Source organism: Callorhinus ursinus, unplaced genomic scaffold (genome assembly GCF_003265705.2).
Source record: "Callorhinus ursinus isolate GAN/ISIS: 27379988/994484 unplaced genomic scaffold, GSC_fseal_2.0 scaffold2, whole genome shotgun sequence".
NCBI classification, from domain to species: Eukaryota; Metazoa; Chordata; class Mammalia; order Carnivora; family Otariidae; genus Callorhinus; species Callorhinus ursinus.
The window spans coordinates 24906369-24927900 of record NW_027397064.1 but is presented as its reverse complement, the minus strand read 5'-3'; the positions used below and the strand labels follow the sequence as shown (position 1 = coordinate 24927900).

General features: G+C 36.3%; 1 protein-coding gene and 1 pseudogene across 6 annotated transcripts in view; one reads left to right on the top strand and one right to left on the bottom strand.

Annotated features, from left to right (window-relative positions):
• KANSL1L (KAT8 regulatory NSL complex subunit 1 like) overlaps nucleotides 1–21532 on the bottom strand; it is a 138778-nt gene that overhangs the window by 91860 nt on the left and 25386 nt on the right. For all 6 annotated transcript variants that reach the window (XM_025892343.2, XM_073879137.1, XM_025892315.2 and 3 more), the window contains one exon: nucleotides 7573–7714. In XM_025892343.2, coding sequence (XP_025748128.1) covers nucleotides 7573–7714 — 142 coding nt within the window. The remainder of the gene's footprint in view (nucleotides 1–7572; nucleotides 7715–21532) is intronic.
• Nucleotides 10274–10782, top strand: LOC112839457 (large ribosomal subunit protein uL24-like; annotated as a pseudogene).

Here is a 21532-nt window from a genome sequence, read left to right as displayed (position 1 = left end):
CTTAAGACTCTTTCTTCTTCTCCCTCTGCCCCTCCCACCTATGCTCTCTCTCTATCAAATAAATATTTTTAAAAAGTTAAAGTAGACTTGATGGATATAATATCATCAATCTCAAAAGCTCTTGGAAGTATCTGAAATGTCCATTCAAAATGTGTACAAGTATCTCACTAGACTTTTCAACAGTATCTGCTTGCAAAATAAATACAAGTTTTCATCATATCAATTTAGCTATAATTCCATTTGGTTTGATTATTTTATTTTATGGGCCAGGCTGCTATGAATTCAGCCTGGTTTCATAACCCTTCCTAATAATCTTGTACATACCAAAAAACTGATTCTGAATTTCAAAAGGTCAATTTTCAAACCTTTAGACTACTATCTTTTTTAGAAGTAGGAGGCCTGCTACAGTTAGTTCAATGAAAAGTAATATTTTAAAAATTGAACCAGGAAGACAATCATAATCAAGTTCATAATCTATTTTTTTTCTCCTTAAACTCTCACAAATGGCCAAGAATAGAGTAAAAAGGGAAAAAGATTAAACCCTTTAAAGACACTACAGAGACAGTTTCAGTTCTTAAAAATCAAGAAAAGAATATATGTGTGTTGGGTCACCATGATGTACACTTAAACATCTTACAATTTTGTCAGTCATACCTGAATAAAGCTGAATTAAAAAAAAAAAAACTCAGGAAGAATAGCCTATTCATAGATAAACAAGGTAAATAACAAAGACATGAAAATTTTTTAGTAAGATGAGTTTCAATAACTGAGACAAATGAAAACTCTAGCATAAGATGAAAGCAAGTCAACTGCTCCAGAGAAGACAACTGTTCCTGATAATAACACTAAAGAGATCCTTACCCCACTCCCAGGGTCCTCACAGAGAAGACACAGCATAAAAAAATAAACAATTACCTCAGCAACACCTTCAGTATTTATATAAAGTCACCAAAGCTAATTTTTTTAAAAAATTTAAATGCAAGACGCCTGGGTGGCTCAGTCAGTTAAGAGTCTGCCTTTGGGGCGCCTGGGTGGCTCAGGTGGTTAAGCGACTGCCTTCGGCTCAGGTCATGATCCTGGAGTCCCGGGATCGAGTCCCGCATCGGGCTTCCTGCTCGGCGGGGAGCCTGCTTCTCCCTCTGACCCTCCCAGCTCTCATGTGCTCTCTCTCTCTCCCTCTCATTCTCACTCTCTCAAAATAAATAAATAAATCTTAAAAAAAAAAAAAAAGAGTCTGCCTTTGGCTCAGGTCATGATGCAAGGGTCCTGGAACAGGCTCCTTGCTCAGTGGGGAGCCTGCTTCTCCTTCTGCCTGCCACTACCCCCCACCCCTGCTTGTGCTCATACACTCCCTCTCTCTCTCTGGTAAATAAATAAAATCTTTTTTAAAAAAGAATCAAATCGGGGCGCCTGGGTGGCTCAGTTGGTTAAGCGACTGCCTTCGGCTCAGGTCATGATCCTGGAGTCCCGGGATCGAGTCCCATGTCGGGCTCCCTGCTCTGTGGAGAGTCTGCTTCTCCCTCTGACCCTCTTCCCTCTCGTGCTGTCTATCTCTCTCATTCTCTCTCTCAAATAAATAAAATCTTTAAAAAAAAAAATTAAAAATAAATAAATAAATAAATAAAAAAGAATCAAATCTTAAATTTTAAATGCACAAAATTACAATTTGAAATGTAGAAGACCCTATCACAAGGTAACAAAAGAAATCTAAAAGAGAAACCATTTAATATAGGATAGCCAGCTTCTCAACCAAAAACAACTATTTTAATATTTTTCTGAAAGTGACAAGAGGCTATATTTTCTTAGTGAAAACTGAAGCAAAGAAAAGGAGAAACATCGAAGTTGTAATGTGTTGGCAAAGCGTTGGAAGAACAAGGAAGGAATGTTGTTAACATGGGTTTTCTTTTCTCTAAAAATTTTAGCAAAAGTTAGACGACCCCAATATGTCATAGAAGGAGCAAATGACAGCTTAAAAAAACCCAAAACGTGTAGATCTACTAGTAGATCGACTCAGTGTTTCCTGACCAGTGTTACCAAGTAGCACTTATTTAAACAGGATATTTACAAAAGAACATCTCTCAACCTCTTTCCCTTTCCCGTATCTCTAATTTAACTGAGAAGAAAGGATTTTTTTTTTTAACTTTCAAGATAAGTTAAATAGAAAGGTCATTCAAGATAACATTAACTACACTTCTCAATTTTTTAATTACAATAACTCAAGAAGCTAGAAGAGAAAAGAAAGTGCTATTTTCTCTCTTCGGTATAGTAGTTCAACTAAACTGCACATAAATAAGCAATTAAACATCGTGATTAATTCCCAAGAAATGTAAGGAGAAACTACTAAAATAAAGAAATACTGTAATGACATTTTCCATAAAGTAAACATAATGTGATTCTTAAGAAAACAGAGGTCCAGATACACATCTAGCCTGAACCAAGAAAAATGTAAGGCCATATAAATTATTACTGGGAAGTTTAGATTTCTTTCCTAAAAATAATTTATTCCCCAGATGTTATATAAACATACAAAATTTTTAAAATGTTTTAAAAAAGTATATCGCAGTGTTTAGAACACACAAGTCATAAAATACAAAGCAGACTGTGTAGATTCAAGTATAAAACTTAGTCATCAATTTAACTAGGAATCCACTTTCCTGGAAATTTCCAAATTGTTTTAAACTTGACTTGTTTTGAGAAGTCTACTATTAAAAATGCTGTGATATTATATCCTTTAAAGTAAATGATCAGAGAGGAGAAATTACCTGGTGATCCTGAAAGAACTAGGAAATCACTACAACTAAAGGCTTCACTAAAGACAGTTAAAAATGAGAAACAGTAACTACTTCCATCAGGAAATTATTCTTGAACAGAGTTCCCTCAAATCCAACAGACAGAACAGGTAAACCTAAGGTTTTATGTCTATCCTTCTATCCACCTTCCTACAGACATCACCACCAAATTCTACAATTCATTCCTTCCTAGTTTCCTCTCCCCATCCTTACAAAACTCATACTTTCCACTCCTTTGCATACCATTCTACTTTGTCATTCCCAAAACATATTATGTTGTTTCATGTCTTCAAACCTTCAAGGAATGCCCTTTTCCAGTTCCATTGGTTCATCAACAAACTATTATTTATCTTCCAAAATTATACTGAGGCATCACCTCTTTTACTGATGTCTTCTCTGACCTGCTAACCCCTAAAATAAGTTATGTATTCTCTCTATGCCACTTCTATATCTTATTAAAAACATGTTATCATTGCACCTATTTCATTATATTACAATTAATAATTTACATGGTCTATCTCCCCTACCAGAATATAAACTCATGACTGTGCCTAAAACTTATCTTTATTTATGTGCAGATCCTAGGTAATGTTGGGCTAACCACATGGATAACCATATGATTATGAACTCTGATTCCTTTCCTTCTCAGCTTTTTCTTTTCAGACCAATCACCATCAACCTTAGAATATTATCTCCATTATGTCCAGTTTCATGATGTAGAATATACTTTTTCATAAAAACAGTTACAAAAAGATCTTTAGCAATATTTAAATTAAATAGTATTTCATGGGATTGTAATGAGAACTCTTTATAGTATTGCTTCAAAAGGAAAATGTACTTTGAGTTCCAAGCAAACAGCCTATAATTTGGGGGAAACAGTATGTCTTTAACCTAGGAAAATCCCATGTTAAATTTCCGGTTTAATTCTGGTTGGAATTAAAACAATATTTATTTGTGTAATCATTTGCTTACTTTCACTCCCATTTGACTTAAGCCCTAAAAATGTAGCAACTCTGTGGGTTTTGTTCACCACTGTATACCTTAAGCACATATTATGCTAACAACTATATGTGAAAGGAAAAATGGGAAAGAGTGAAGGAAAGGAGGAGGGAAGGCAGAAAATAAGACAGGAACGAGAGATAAATGAATTTTATTTAAAAACTGCTACAATATAATAACATAACTTTTTAACTGCCATTTCTACTGAATAATTCCAAACCTCTACCTTCCTATAAACCTGCCTTCTCCAAAAACTCTTACTTTCAAATTTTTAGAGCATCTCAATATGAGTATCTGATAGAACTTTTAAGTCAGTGTGTGAGAAAGCTTATTTTTATCAACTTTCCTATAAAATAAGCACTTTTTTCCTTCTATAGAAACAGCAGGTAAATAAGAAGAGAGATAGTGGTGATGTTTACACAACCATATATTTGTCAAAATTCAGTGAATTGCTAAAAATACGTCTTCTGAGAACAAGATAAAATAAAGATAAATCCATAATTAGACCTATTAGTAAAAAAATGTAGAACATCAAATAAACAAAAATAATTTTTTAAGTTACCAGATAGAAAAGACAAAGTACTTACAAAGGGAAAGCAATTCTACTGACAGTAGACTGCTCATCAGTATTAAACAAAACAATGAAATAGGATCTTTAAAAGGCAAAATAACCATCAAATTAGAATTTTATATTGACCTAAAGTATCACTGAAGAGTGAGGGTAAAATAAAGGTATTTTGAGACATAAACTACTAAAAAATGTATTTCAGCAAAATGTAAACCAAGAGAGAAAAGGTAGTGTAGAGGAGACTGCAAACTTCCCAATACCCACTTTCCTCTTCTTTTTACAACAAAACTCCACTCCTACTGGAGTTCTAGCTATGCATACAACTCCTCATTGTAAGGCTGTATTATTCACCTCTCCTTCCTGCAGATATGTGCCTAAATTTAGGTCAATGAGTGTGACACAAAGTAGTACAATTTCCAAGTCACCTCCCATCCCACCTAAAGACAAACTATGTTACACTTTTCTCCCTTTCCCAGGGGCCGGAATGAGGGAATGACTACAACCCTGTTTAATAGTGCAGTCAACAATTACCCTAGAGGACAACAAAGCAGCAGAAGAGAAAAAAACAAGTTGCTCCACCAGCCTGTATTCACTCCCTCACTTTTGAAGTGTTATGTACCTTAATAAAGTGGGCAATATTTGGGAGTTTCTTTGTTATAGCAGTTTAACCTGTAAACTAACTTTATAGGTAGAACACAAGAACAGTAAGCACATTTTTTTTTAAAGATTTTATATATTTATTTGAGAAAGAGAGAACGAGCGGTGGGGAGGGAAAGAGGGGGAGAGAGAGAGAGAGAGAGAGAGAGAAGCAGACTCCCTGCTGAGCAGGGAGCCTGGATGCAGGGCTAGATCCCAGGACCCCAGGATCAAGACCTGAGCCAAAGGAAGATGTATGACTGAGCCACCCAGGCGTCCCAGTAAGCACATTTTTAATAAAATTAGTTAGAAATATAATTATTGACTATAAAAAAAGGAACTAGATTGTAGTAGATCTATTCAATGAGTAGTTAGAAAGTATTAGAATCCATGTTTTAAGTAAAAAAGAGTATAGAAATACTGAGTACTTTTTAGTCATTGTTAGGATTACTTTTAATTAAGAAGTATATTAAAAGTTAGGAGTAACAAAGAATAAAACTATAATGAATAGCTACTAAACCAGCAGAGGGAAAAGAACGAAGCAAATTCTACCAATCCAACAAGAGAGGTAAAAAAACAAGACTTATGGGGTGTCTGGGCGGCTCAGTTTGTTAAGCATCTGACTTCAGCTCAGGTCACAATCCCAGGGTCCTGGGACTGAGCCCCACATCGGGCTCCCTGCTCAGCGGGGAGCCTGCTTCTCCCTCCCCCTCTGCCGCTCCCCGTTTGTGCTCTCTCTGTCAAATAAATAAATAAAATCTTAAAAAAAAAAAGACATAAATACAAAGAGAGGAGAATAAGGGCAAATAAAAAATAATCAGAGGTGATTTTTTAATCTAGCTATTTAGTTTATAAAAAGAAATACCTAGAATAAAAAATTTTTATCTATTAAAGAGCAATCCTTCAAAAAGTAATTAGCAAAAACTAACAGAATTACCAGAAAAAAACTGAAAAATTCACGATGGGGGAAATTTTAACAAATGTATATCATAAATGGAAAGATCTAGAGGTATAAACATATAACAGATATATATAATAAAGTCAACAAATCTAATAAACAAAGAATTCTATACTGAACACATAAAGAACATGCATTCTTTTCTGTTACATATACTAAAATAATGAAAAGGCAAGCTACAACATGAGAGATTTGTAACATTTATAACTAACCAAGAATAGTCTCCAAAATTTAAAAAGAATTCACAGACACACATCTCCACCAGCCATAGCCTTTTCCCCACCCCACCAAAAACAGTGAATACAAAAGGTAGTTAATTCTTAGGCAAAAAACATTTGGTGATCAATTATGCTGAGGCCCAATTCTCAATACTAAGGAACAATTAAATTAAAACAATAATAAAATAATACTTCATACTCATTACACTGGAAAATTAAAAGGTCAAAAATTATGAAATGTTGGCAAGAATGTGGAAAAACAGGAGTTCTCATGCACTGCCAATGGGAATATTAACTATCCAATCACATCAGTAAGTATAGGAAAGCTGAAGACAGCCAGGCCTAAGATCCATCATTTCCACTTTTAGGCATATACCAAGAACCCTCCATGGGGCGCCTGCCTGGCTTAGTGGGTAGAGCAAACAACTCTTGATCTCAGGGTCATGAGTTCAGGCCCCACGTGGGGCATGGAGCCTATTTATTTAAAAAAAAATTATACTCCAATTAAAAAAAAATAATCTCCACAGTTCACAAAGAAACACAAAAAAGATAGTCATTACAGTTTTGTTTTTACTAGCATAAAACTAAACAGTGTATGTCTACCAGTAGAAAAGAGAAGAGATAAACATTGCATTGTATTCATACAATGAATAACTCATTCATACAATTAAATAACATACAGGACCTATAAAATTTATGCTGAGCAAAAACAAGGAAGTAACAAAAGAGTTTGTAGTATATATGTCATTAATACAGACTGTAAAATCATGGAAAAATAAATACTAGTTGTAGACACAGACAGACATCTATCTATGTGCCAAGAGTATAAAAACATACATAAATATAATAAATATCAAAACATGCTAGAATCAAAATAGTGGCTACAGTGGCATGCAGAAAGAGAATGGGATCAGGAAGGATTATATAAGTGCCTCAACTGTACAGATAATGCTTTATTACTCTAAAACGTAAACCCAAATAGTAAAAATTTAACACTTGATAAATTTGGAGGTGGAAACAAAGGTGTTCATTATATTGCTTTCTAGAGCTTTTTATGTGTTTATAATTTTTCTTAAAACAAAACCTCTAAGGGGATTCAATAAAATACACTCAGAATTTCTCACATATGTTAAAATAAATGCCATCGAAGTAGAAGTTTATAAAAGGGTACCTAATTTCTATTAATTGGAATCCAATGAAGAAGCTCTGAACTCAAGTATGATAAAATGACCATAATAAATACAAAGACATTACAATGACAGCTTCAATTTACAGCAATTGATATATAAAAAATGTTAATATTAACTACATTTTTATAAAGCCTTGTAACAATTACTTTGTGTGGAGAGATGAGAAACTAAAACTGTAATAATTTTTTAAAAAATACAAGAATACAAACAATACCTTGGATGCACGAATCTGCCTGTGAACATCCGTTAGTTGTTGGATTTTGTATTCGAGCTCTGAAATCTGGGCTTGAAGCCACGTCCATCTGCTGCCAACTCTAGCTCTGTCTACAAGCCACTTCCATTCAGTACTACAGTCACTGTGAACGAGACAAACATTGTTAGTCAAAGAACAAAGGCAATCAAGTTTTCACAGACTACTTAATAAATTCCTTGACTCCTGTCATATAATCCTAATTCCTTTATACAACATCTAATTATATGAAAGAAGAATCTGATATCAACTCTTATCAAAGAAGAACATTTAACTTCCTTATCTTTCTAACGGATAAACACTTGTTTTTATTGTTACGTATCCAGTAATAATCTCCTCTGCTACTTAACATTTTATTAATATGTACAAGGGCTGAAATAGGAGTGGGCCAGCAAAGAAACAGGAATGATACTACTAACTCCACGTAAAAACTGTTACATGAAGCTTCTATATGTAAGAAGTATTGGGTAAGTCATTTGAACTGTGCTAGATCTAAATCTATGTAATAAACCAGAATACTCAATTTTATTATATGCAAATTTTCATTTGTTAAAACAGTAGTCACTGTTAGCTAATTAAATCCCTAAAATCAATTTAAAAATATTGTCAAAAAATATCGAAAATATGAGTGCTCTACCTTTCAAAGAAGTATACCAAATGTATGTCTTGAAATGTTTATTAAGATAAACAGCTTGTTAAAACCTGATTTCCAGGGGCGCCTGGGTGGCTCAGTTTGTTACAAGTCTGCCTTCGGCTCAGGTAGTAATCCTGGAATCCTGGGATCAAGCCCCGCATCGGGCTCCTGATCATCGGGGAGCCAGCCTGTCCCTCTGCCTTGCTCGTGCTCTCTCTCCCTCTCTCTCAAATAAATAAATAAAATCTTCAAAAAAAAAAGGGGAGGTGATGCCTGGGTGGCTCAGTCGTTAAGCGTCTAGAGCCTTTGGCTCAGATCAAGATCCCAGGGTCCTGGGGTCGAGTCCCACATAGGGAATCCTTGCTCAGCAGGGAGTCTGCTTCTCCTTCTGCCTGCCACTCCCCCTGCTTGTGCTCTCTCTCTCTGACAAGTTAAAAAATAATAATAAAAAAAAAAATTTAAAAAAAAACCTGATTCCCAGGATTCACAGCCCAAAGATAGAAAGAATTTATATAAAGACTTTTCTGTCATGCATATTTGAAAATAAGGGTTGAACCCTACTCCTCTATCTTTTGGCAAGGGTACCACTCTAATCCATAGTTTGTGAGATTACCAATTAATTACTTTATGAAAATACTCTAACCATTCCAACTAGAAAACAGTTATTTGGAATAACTAATTAAGAGCTTCAGATTACAAAAGAAAACATGACAGAAACTGAAGGTATAAATGAAAACCAATAAATACTTAATGGCAGAACACAAACTTTATGAAAAACTTGTCTAAAAATTACATTTACTGTCAAAACCCATAGAATGTACAACACCAAGAGTGAATCCTCACCTAAAGCATGCACTTTAAGTGATAACAATTTGTCAGTGTAGGTTCATAGATTGTTACAAATGCACTACTCTAGTATGCAGTATATTGATAGTGGGGGAGGTTCTATCAGTGAAGGGGGTATATGGGAACTCTGCATTTTCTGCTTAATTTTGCTATGAACCTAAAACTGTTCTTAATAAAAAGTTTATTAATTTTACACATTTAACCATAATTGAATGTCTCCCATACAAACTTTAGCTAGAGAAAACTTATCCTAAAAGGTAATTTACTGGGGTGCCTGGCTGGCTCAGTTGATAAAGCATGTGATTCTTGATCTTGAGGTTGTGAGTTTGAGCCCCACATTGGGTGTGGAGATTACTTAAAAATATTGTTTTTTAAATAAAATAAATAAAAATAAAAAAATAAAAGATCATTTGTTGTGATGAGCACTGGCTATTGTGCTGAATCACTAAACTGCACATCTGAAATAACTAATACACTGTATGTTAACTAACTGGAATTTAAATAAAAACTTACAAAAATAAAATAAAAGATCACTTGTTAGAGAAACAGAATAAATTACTATAACTTTACTATATAGAATATATTCATTGTAATAGGATTTTACATTAAATCAATGTCCCTAAGAGCTATTTTTGTTTGTTTGTTTGTTTTAATATATTATTTATCCATTTGAGAGAGCATGAGCAGGGTGGGGGGCAGAAGAGGGAGAGGGAGAAGCAGACTACCTGAGCAGGGAGCCCCATGTGGGACTTGATCCCAGGACCCTAGGATCATGATCCGAGGTGAAGGCAGACGCATAACCAACCGAGCCACCCAGGTACCCCAAGAGATACTTTTGTTAAGATTCTAATTGCACACAATATGATTGAGGAGACCTTCATACAAGTTAAGAATTCTCTTAGTATTACTATGTATTCAGTTTATAGTCATTATTGTGCTTTTTAAATTTGACACAGTTTTAAATCATATTTTCATAGTTATGAAAATGATAGAAGAGAATGTCTATTCAAAATAATATTAAAATGGAGGGGCACCTGGCCAGCTCAGTCAGAGGAGCATGCAACTCTTGATCTCAGGTTTTGAGTTCAAGGTGCACGATGGGTGTAGAGATTACATAAATAAACTTCAAAAAAATAATATGAGCTCTTCCCTTCTGTGGCCACTGTTGAAGTGCCAGCAGCCAAAATGAAGTTCAATCCCTTTGTGACTTCTGACAGGACCAAGAGGCATTTCAATGCATCTTCCCACATTTGCAGGAAGATTATGTCTTCCCCTCTTCCCAAAACGCTGAGACAGAAATACAATATTTGATCCATGCCCACCCAAAAGGATGAAGTAAAGGCTGTGTGAGGACACTACAAAGGTCAGCAAATGGGCAAAGTAGTCCAGGTTTACAGGAAGAAATATGTCATCTACATTGAATAAGTATAACAAGAAGGCAAACGGCACAACTGTCCAAGTGGGCACTCACCCTAGCAAGGTGGTTATCACTAAACTAAAACTGGACAAAGACTACAAAAAGATCCTTGAACGTACAGCCAAATCTCACCAAGTAGGAAAGGAAAAGGGCAAATACAAGGAAGAAACAATTGAGAAGATGCAGGAATAAAGTAATCTTATATACAACTTTAAATAAAAACTGTTAAGTGGCTGGGTGGCTCAGCTGGTGAAGCATCTGCTTTCGGCTCAGGTCATGATCCCAGGGTCCTAGGATCAAGCCCTGTGTTGGGCTCCCTGCTCAGCAACGGGTCTGCTTCTCCTGCTCCCTCTGCCCCCACTCACCCCTGTGCACGCATTCTCTCTCTCAAATAAATAAAAACTTTAAATAAAGAAATAAATACTGTTAAAATGAAAAAATATTAAAATAGTAATATCCATTCTTCGTAGATAATATTTAATAACACTAACTGCCAATCATGAAATTAGTGATAAAGGCAAGGGCCATGGCACATAGCAGTTGTACAGGTTAATGGTAAAGTGTTGGATTTTATGCAAAAAGGAAGTCTTTATTTTATTTTTTTAAAGATTCCATTCATTTATTTCATAGAGAGAGAGAGAGCATAAGTAGGGGGAGCGGCAGGCAGGCAGAGGGAGAGGGAGAAGCAGGCTCCCTGCTGAGCAAGGAGCCCGACTGGGGGCTCGATCCCAGGACCCCGGGATCAGGACCTGAGCCGAAGGCAGCCGCCCAACCAAATGAGCCACCCAGGTGTCCCAAAAAGGAAGTTATTATCAAGACATTAACAAAAATTTTTTTCCCAAGCACTCTGGCTACTAGGTAGAGAAAGCATTATAGTGGGATATAAGAAGAAATAAGGAAATCAATTAGGATGCAAACAGAGTAATCTGTGTGTGGTACAGATAACTGTGATCTCCAAATATGTCATGTGCTATCCTGTATTTCCCAGCCTTCCTTGCACTGAGGTTGGAGCTATGTGACTAATTCTGACCAATGGGTTGTGAGCAAAAGTGACCTAGTCATTTCCAGTCCATCAGACAACCTGCAAAGCCACTAGTGCAGACAGTGTAGCTACAAGATGTGTGGGGATCACAGCCCAAACCACACTGGCTTTTATGTAAGCCACAGCAAACCTTGGCTCGTTAAACCACTGAGATTAGAAGGTTAATTTGTTACTCTAGAGCCCAATCTGACTAAAACGCTGAATAAGAAAAAATGAAAATGGCACGAACTGAGAAGGGAGGGTAAGTTAAAGAAGAGATGAAGATAAGAGGATGGGTTCAAGGTTCACTTTAAAGCTGAAAGGACTTGGCAGAAGTATGGTGTGGGAATAAGTATGGGGAAATCAAAGATGATCTTAAACATTCTTTCATTAAATTCTGTTCCAGTTGAAAACTTGCCCTATAATATGCAATTTTGCTTGATGGTCAAACCTCATGATTAGCTAAAAAACAAAACAAAAAAAAGTTATGGAGCTCATCTTATTGTACTTCTAGTAAAAATATTCTGATAGTGAAATTGTCCACAAAAATGATTTTCATGTTCATATAGTACATTAAATTATACTATCACAGGGAAAAAAAGTAATATCAGATTAGATTTAAATAAACTAAGTAATCCGAGGGCTTTGTAATATTTGAAATGAATTTTCTGTAAAGGATACCTTATCCTATATTTTAATAGGACTGAATAAAATCTGTTTGCATATTCTGTCAGTCCACATCCTTGCTTGTTTGTAGTCACCACTTAACTTGCTGAATAAAGTAAGTACAGGCTATTTAGATCAAGTGGTTAATTTTAAGCACAATTTCTTTTGATACTAACTTCTGGTCAACATCATGAACCTACATCCCTGCTTTAACCCTGAAATACAGTTCCCAAAATAAGATAGAGCTTTCTAATATTACATCTTAAAACACCAAGATTAAAGAGATATATTAATTTTGCCTTTAATATAAAGATTAACTTACTAGTAATAATGAATCAACTATTATAAAAAAAATCAAAAAAGAAGATCCACTTGTGAAAAATGACAATCCCAAGGAAAGCCCAAGAAAAATATAAGGTTTGGGTGTGCCTGGGTGGCTCAGGTATGGTCCCAGGGTCCTGGGATGGAGCACTGCATCAGGCTCCCTGCTCAGCGGGGAGCCTGCTTCTCCCTCTCCCACTCCCCCTGCTTGTGTTCCCTCTCGCTGTGTCTCTGTCAAATAAATAAATAAAATCTTTAAAAAAAAAAAAGGAAAAATATAAGGTTTGTCCTTAATTACATTAAACTGAGCCAAACTTCGCTACTGGTATTTGCTCACCTAGAAAGAGCTTACCTTTCCCTGGAATTTGATTCCTTTGGACTAGGGTTTAGCAAATATTTTCTGTAAAGAGGCAGACGGTAAATATTTTAGGCTTCGTGGCCAACCTCGTCTCTTTAAAATAACTACCCAACTCTGCCATTATAGCATGAGAGCAGCCATAAACGAATGGGTGTGACAGTGTTTTGTAAATTGTTTACAAAAACAGGCAAAGGGTAATTTTGAGAACAAAGAATAAAGCTGGAGGATCACAATCCCAGATTTCAACCTATACTATAAAGCAATAGAAATCAAAAAAGCATGGTTTTGGCACAAAAATAGACACATAACTCAACAGGACAGAATAGGGTCCAGAAATAAACCCGTGCATATATGATCAATTAATCTATGACAAAAGAAGCAAGAATTTACAATGGGGAAAAAACAGTCTCTTTAATAAATGGTATTGGGGAAACTATACAGCTACAGGCAATAGAATGAAACTGGACAATTTTTTTTTAAGATTTTATTTATTTATTTGACAGAGACACAGCGAGAGAGGGAACAGAAGCAGGGAGACTGGGAGAAGGAGAAGCAGGCTTCCCGCCAAGCAGGGAGCCTGATGCGAGGCTCGATCCCAGGACCCTAGGATCATGACCAGAGCCAAAGGCAGACACTTAACGACTGAGCCACCCAGGTGCCCCAAACTGGACCATTTTCTTACATCACACACAAAAATAAACTCAAAATGGATTAAAAACTTAAATATAAGACCTGAAAACATAAAATTCTTAAAAGAAAACACAGCCAGTAATCTCTTGGTCACTGGACTTAACATTTTTCTGGATATGTTTCCTCAGGTAAAGGTGACAAAAGCAAATATTGCATTGGGACTACATCAAACTAAGAACTTTTGCATAATAAAGGAAACCATCAACAAAACAAAAAGGCAACCTACCAAATGGGAGAGGATATTTGCAAATGATACAACTGAAAAGGGATTAATGTTCAAAATATATAAGGAATTCATAAAACTCAATACCAAGAAACTAATAATCAGATTTAAAAATGGGCAAAGGACCTCAATAGACATTTTTTTCAAAGAAGCCATACAAATAGTCAACAGATATATGAAAAGATGCTCAATATCACTAATCATAAGGGAAATGCAAATCAAAACCACAATGAGATACCACCTCACACCAGTCAAAATGGCTAGTATCAAAAAGACAAGAATAAATGTTGGTGAGAATATGGAGAAAAGGAAACTCTCATGCACTGTTGGTAAGAATGTAAACTGGTGCAGCCACAATGAAAAATAGTATGGAGGTTCTTCAAAAAATTTAAAAATTGAATGATCCAGTAGTTCCACTGCCAGGTATTTACCAAAGAAAATAAAAACACTAAATCAAAAAGATATATGCACCCCTATATTTACTATAGCATTATTTACAATAGCCAAGATAAGGAAGCAATCTAAGTGTCCACTGATAGGTGAATAAATATGTCACTGTCACACTCACTCACTCACACACACACACACACACACACACACACACACACACACACACGGAGGAATATTACTCAGCCATAAAAAGAACAAAATCTTGCCATTTTGAAAACACAGATAGAGCTAGAGGGTATTATACTAAGTGAAATAAGTCAGGTAGAGAAAGGCAGATACCATATGATTTCACTTATATGTAGAATCTAAAAAAGAAGTTAACAAACAAAAACAGAAACAGACTAATACAGAGAACAAACTGGTGGTTGCCAGAGCGGAGGAGGCTGGAGGGATGGGGAGAATAGGTGAAGGGGATTAAGAGTACAAATTTCCAGTTCTAAAATAAACGAATCATAAAAAAGGGTACAACATAGGGAATATAGTCAATAATATTGTAATAACTTTGGTGACAGATGGTAACAACACTTACCAATGGTGAGCACTGCATAATGTATAAAATTGTGGAACCACTATGTTGTACACCTGAAACTAATGTAACATTGTTCATCAACTATACTTCAATTAAAAAAAATAAAAATTGGGGCGCCTGGGTGGCTCAGTTGGTTAAACGACTGCCTTCAGCTCAGGTCATGATCCTAGAGTCCCGGGATCGAGTCCCGCATCGGGCTCCCTGCTCAGCGGGGAGTCTGCTTCTCCCTCTGACCCTCCCCCCTCTCATGTGCTCTCTCTCTCTCTCTCTCTCTCTCGCAAATAAATAAAATCTTTAAAAATAAATAAATAAAAATTTTTTAAAAAAGAAAGTAACAGGCAGTGGGCCAGCCTTGGTACATGGACCTCAGTTTTCCAATTCCTGATGTAGAGGGTATTTTTACATGCTTCCTATGCTTCCCAAGGGATTATGACTTCCTTTAATTATCTGTTCAAATCTTTGGCTCATATTTAATTGGGTTATCTTTTTATTGATATAAGGCCTGTGTCAGACTATGTGTATTTGAAATATTTGTAATTCCCAGTCTATAGCTTGCCTTTCATTTTCCTAATGGTGTCTTTTGAGCAAAAAAGATTCTAATCTCGATGAAGCCCAATTTATCAAACTTTCCTTTTATGGATATTTTTATGTCCTAAGAGATCTTTGCCTAACACAAAGTCATATTTTATTCATGAGTCTAAAAGTTCAAGGAGTTTCAGAGTTTTGGCTTTTAGATCTATAATCCAATTCAAAGATAATTTCTGTGTATGTGTGAGATAAGAATTCAGATTCCTGGGGGGTGGGGCGGTACTGAGTTCCTGAACCATTTGTTGAAAGATTCCATTATCCTTTAGTAGAAAAAAACAAACAAACAAAAAAAAAAACACCAAAAACCAAAACCAAAACCTTATTCTTGAACAGGTAAGAGACTATATGAATACTACATTTAACTATGTTAACTATGCTTTTTAAACCCGTGCATAACAGGGGCACTTAAGTGGCTCGGTCGTTTAAGGGTGGGACTCTTGATATTGGCTCAGGTCAGTATCTCAGAGTTGTGGGATCGAGCTCCATGACAGACTCTGCACTTAGTGTGGAGTCTGCTTCTTTTTCTTTGCCCCTTCTCCTGCTCGCACTCTCTCTCTAAAATTAATAAATCTTTAAAGAAAATAAATAAAATAAAAAACCTTGCATAACATCAAACATTGACAGCTAGGGACATATAAATAAAGGAAATAAATGACATTTTAACTAACCCATATGGGGCCTTAAAGGAATGCAAAAACCAACTAACTGCTTCTCCATAACCGGCAACAAAAAATGTTATTTCAAGAATCTCTCTTAAGAGTTCTAAGCCACACAATTGAGAACAAACCTAGGAGCAAAAGTTAAGATTAATTCCCACCCAAATGTACTGTTTTAGGTGGTTTCAAGGTAGCAGTCATCAAATGCAGGAGAGTTGGATGGTCTGAGGAAAACAGTAAATTAACTAGTCTGTAGGCTCAACAACTATGAACAAATGAGATCTTTAGCTGTGATGTTTTCAGATATAACTGACTAGAGGCAAACAGAATGGAAATCCACATTTTTGAGGGAACTCTAGTAGCAAAAAATACCACAAACCTAACATCCTCTACCTGGGAAGCCCAAATCTGCACTAACAGGAAGCAAAGGGAAAATGCAGTACAGCCTCCACTTCAGGGTACACTCTCCAACATTCATTGCAGATATAAACTCAAAGGATAATAGATAAGGAATAATTCCCGAAGAGCAAAGTCAAGAGACTATGGAGGACAAAGGACAAAGCCAAATTAGGATTCTACCAAGACCTTGCTGCACTTCCAGAAAAAGATGTCTCACTAATTACTGTTAGGACCTCTTCATGTGAATCTCATTTTTTTCCCCAGTGGGAGTTTTTATTGTAGCTTTCCTGTCTTTACTGCTATGTCTATGTATACATACAAGAAACAAGAGGTTAAGAGGGTTGGAAAACCTGTCTATTCATTTATAGGTCACCACATCATAATGAACGATACCGAGACCTGACTGAAAGGACATTACTCCACCTATTGAATACGACTTTGAATTGTCATCCTTGAGGAATGGATGTGTTTTCTCTATGAGAAGGGAATGTATGGCTATTTGGGTGGCCAAAGACGCAAACTGAACAGACTGCTTATTTTCCCTCATTATCTAGTCTCCTCTTTTTTGATAAAAGAACCCATTCAGTTTTAGCCAAGCTCATGGTAGCTCACATTTTCCAGTCTCACCAGCAATTAGTTGTGAGTATGTCACCAGGTCCCTGACAATCAGATGTGAGCCAAATTAATGCATGCAACCTCTGGTCTTGACATTAAAAAATGTTTGTGTGTTAAAACCAGATGAATAACTGGTAAATGAATTTCAACAGTGCAGGCAAGGGCAACATTCTAGGGGCGCCTAGGTGGCTCAGTTGTTAAGCATCTGCCTTCGGCTCGGGTCATGATCCCACGGTCCTGGGATCGAGCCCCGCATCGGGCTCCCTGCTCAGCGGGAAGCCTGCTTCTCCCTCTCCCACTCCTCCCACTTGTGTTCCCTCTCTCGCTGTGTCTCTCTCTGTCAAATAAATAAAATCTTTAAAAAAAAAAAAAAAGAATTCTACATTTTAAACCTGCAACTACAAATCTCAATCTGCCCAGAAGAAGCAGCACATCTTTCTTTTGCACAAAACGGGCTAGTGATCGTCTTGCAAGCTACTATGATGGGCACTGAAAAGAAATGAGATAAAAAATGATCAGACTACCCTCGTTACTCAAAGTGAGTACCACAAAACTATAATTGAGTACAGGTATTTCTGTTCGGGAAAATAAAAATAGCTGAACTTATGGAGAAAACAGAATTAGAGCCAGACAACTCAAAATCAATGGAATTTTAAAATCTGAGTTCTAACAAAATAACAATCCTTATAAAAATATTAGGGCAGTTTTGTATCAAGAATAAGTCAGTCCACCCTTTAAAGTTTCATATCCTGGAGCTCATACTTCTTTTGATGTGGGTCCTTAAAGACATTCACTTCTAATAGAGACCAGTTTTTTTTTTAAAGATTTTATTTATTTATTTGACAGAGAGAGGCACAGCGAGAGAGGGAACACAAGCAGGGGGAGTGGGAGAGGGAGAGGCAGGCTTCCCGCTGAGCAGGGAGCCCAACGTGGGGCTCGATCCCAGGACCCTGGGATCATGACCTGAGCCGAAGGCAGACGTTTAACAATTGAGCCACCCAGGTACCCTGAGACCAGTTTAATAGAAATTAAAAAATATCATCTAGAGATAGCCTTCTTCATCAATAATTTCTTTTAAACACAAGGGAACTATCTTCACAACTTCTGCAAAGCAACTTGCAACTTCTTCAGATCTTTTAACATAGAATATTTTAAGCCAATAAATTAGCAACTTACTGCACTATAGGAAGGTACTTTTACAAAATTTTTGGCATTTTTCTTATACCACTAAGGATTTCTCTTTAGTTGTGAAAGGCTTGCCCCTGATCATTCCAAAACATTAACGTGTTTGAAGTGGTTGGAAAAAAACCCACATCAAATTTGTCATTATACTGACATCATTCGCCTACATACCAAATGTTAAAAGAAGTTTTTCAGAAAGAAAAAGAAAATTACACAGGTCAGAAACAGATCTACATAAAGAGAGAAAAAACACTGGAGAATAAGTGAAGATAAAATACTTTTATTTTTCTTACACTTAATGGATCTAACAGGTAACAAACCTGTTCAAAACAGTAATAGCAACAATTTAATAGATTATGAATGTGCTCATGCATATGTGTATGCTTATATATGCCTATATATGCTATGTATGAGTGAAAGGAATAACAGAAGTGATACAAAAAATGAGAGGAAAGAATTAGGATTATTTTGTCATTATAAGGTACCTACAGGGTTATTTGAAAGAAAACTTGGATTAACTATAAATGTAACCACTAAAAAGAGGGCATTTTTTTAAGATTTATTAATTTGAGAGAGAGTGCATATGCGCATGTGAGCAGGGGGAGAGGGAAAGGGAGGAGGGAGAGAATCTTAAGCAGACTCCCCACTGAGTGTGGAGCTGACATAGGGCTCCTGTGCCGAACTCAAGAGTCGGATGCTTAACCAACTGCGACACCCAGGTGCATTACCACTAAAAAAAGTTTTTTAAAAAGTATAATTGATATTCTAAGAAAGGAAAAAAAGTGGAATCATAAAATGTTCAGTTAAAACCCAAAAGTCAGAAAAAGTGTGGAAGACAAAAATAGGCACAAAGAACAAGGGCAACAAATAGAAAACAGTGACAAATATAGTAGAATATCAACCTACTACATCAGTAATCACTTTAAACATCAATGGTCTAACTATACCAATTAAAAGACAGTGGTTGTCAGAGTGGATCAAAAAACAAGACCTAACTATATGTTATCCACAAAAAACCAACTTTAATATAAAAACACATACAGATTAAAGAGATGGAGAAATTATGGCATGCTAACATGAACCAGAAGAAACCAGTAGTAGCTATATTAAGTTCAGAAGAGCAGACTTCAGAGCAAGAAAAGTCATCATGAATAAAGAGGGGGATCACAGTAAAATAAAAAGGTCTACCTCCAAGAAGATAACAATCTTTAATGTGTATGTGCCTAACAAAAGAGCATCAAACTATGTGAGGCAAAAACTGACAGAACTGCAATGAGAAATAAATGAATCCACTATGTTAGCTGAAGACTATAACACTCTATCAGAAATGCATGGATCCAACAGGCAGAAAACCAGTAAGGATACAGCTGAACCATTCATCAACTAGACTTAACAGACATCGACAGCCTATGTCATGCAACAAGAGCAGATTACACATTTTTCTCAAGTTAACAAGGAACATAAAAGAAACTACATTCTGGGCCATAAAACAAACTTTAATTTTAAAAAATAGAAATCGGGTTGCCTGGGTGGCGCAGTTGGTTAAGCATCTGACTCTTGGTTTCAGCTGAGGTTGTGATCTCAGGGTGCTGAGATTGAGCCCTGAGTTCAGCTCCACGCTCGTGTGGACTCCACTTGAGATTCTCTCTTCCTCTCCCTCTGTCTCTCATGCTTATGCTCTCTCTCTCAAATAAATAATCTTAAAAAAATAAAAAATAGAAATCACATAATGTCTGCTCTCAGACCACAATGGAATTAAATTAGAAATCAATAACAAACACAGGTGCCTGGCTGGTTCAGATGGAAAAGCATGTGTCTTTTGATCTCCAGGTCACGGGTTCAAGCCCCATGTTGGGTATAGAGATTACTAAAAAATAAATTAATAAACAAACTAAAAACAAAAACACCGCTAACTGAAAAATCCCCCAAATACTTGAAGACTATACTATACACTTTTAAGTAATGCATGGGACAAAGAAGAAATCTGAAGATAAATTTTAAAATACTATGAGAGAAATGAAAATGCAAATATAAGCCACCAAAACTTGTAGGATGCAGTGAACAGTCCTTATGGGGAACAGTAAGAGAAAGTTACAAAATGTATAGCATTAAATGCGTTGTTAGAAAACTTTTTAAAAATCTAAAACCAGGGGCACCTGGGTGGCTCAGTTGTTAAGCGTCTGCCTTCGGCTCAGGTCATGGTCTCAGGGTCCTGGGATCAAGCCCTGCAACAGGCTCCCTGCCAGGCGGGAAGCCTGCCTCTCCCTCTCCTACTCCCCCTGCTTGTGTTCCCTCTCTTGCTGTGTCTCTCTCTGTCAAATAAATAAAATCTTTTTAATAAATAAATAAATAAAATAAAAATCTAAACCCAATCAACCAAGTTTCCACTTCAGGAAACTAGAAACAGAAGAGTATATTAAATCCAAAGTAACTAAAAGGAAAGAAATAATAAAAACTAGAGAAATCAATAAAACTGAAAATACAAAATTGAGAAAATCAACAAAACCAAAAAACAAAAGGTTTTTTTTTTAAAGATTTTTTATTTATTTGAGAGAGAGTGACAATGAGAGATAGAGCACGAGAGGGAAGAGAGTCAGAGGGAGAAGCAGACTCCCCGCCGAGCAGGGAGCCTGATGTGGGACTCGATCCCGGGACTCCAGGATCATGACCTGAGCCGAAGGCAGTAGCTTAACCAACTGAGCTACCCAGGCGCCCAAAAATGGTTCTTCTTTTTATTTTTTTTATTTTTTTAAAGATTTTATTTATTTGAGAGAGAGAGAATGAGAGATAGAGAGTACGAGAGGGAGGAGGGTCAGAGGGAGAAGCAGACTCCCTGCTGAGCAGGGAGCCCAATGTGGGACTCGATCCCGGGACTCCAGGATCATGACCTGAGCCAAAGGCAGTCGCTTAACCAACTGAGCTACCCAGGCGCCCAAAAATGGTTCTTCTTAAAGATCAATAAAATCAATGTCTCTAGCCAGACTAAATTGAAAAAAAAAGATGACACAAATTCCTAATATTAGAAAGAGGAAATGTCAGCACAGATCCTATGTACGTTAAAAGGATAATAAAGGAATATTATGAACAACTCTAAGTCCAGAAATTTGATAACCTAGGTGAAATGGGCCAATTCCTTGAAATGCACAATCTGCCAAAACTCATACAAGATGAAATAGACAGGGAGGTGGGTGGAGGGGTGAATTAAATAGGGAATGGGGATTAAGAAGTGCAGTTGTGATGAGCACTGGGTATTATATGGAAGTGCTGAATCACTATACTGTACACTTGAAACTAATATTACACTGTATGTTAAATAACTAATTTAAATA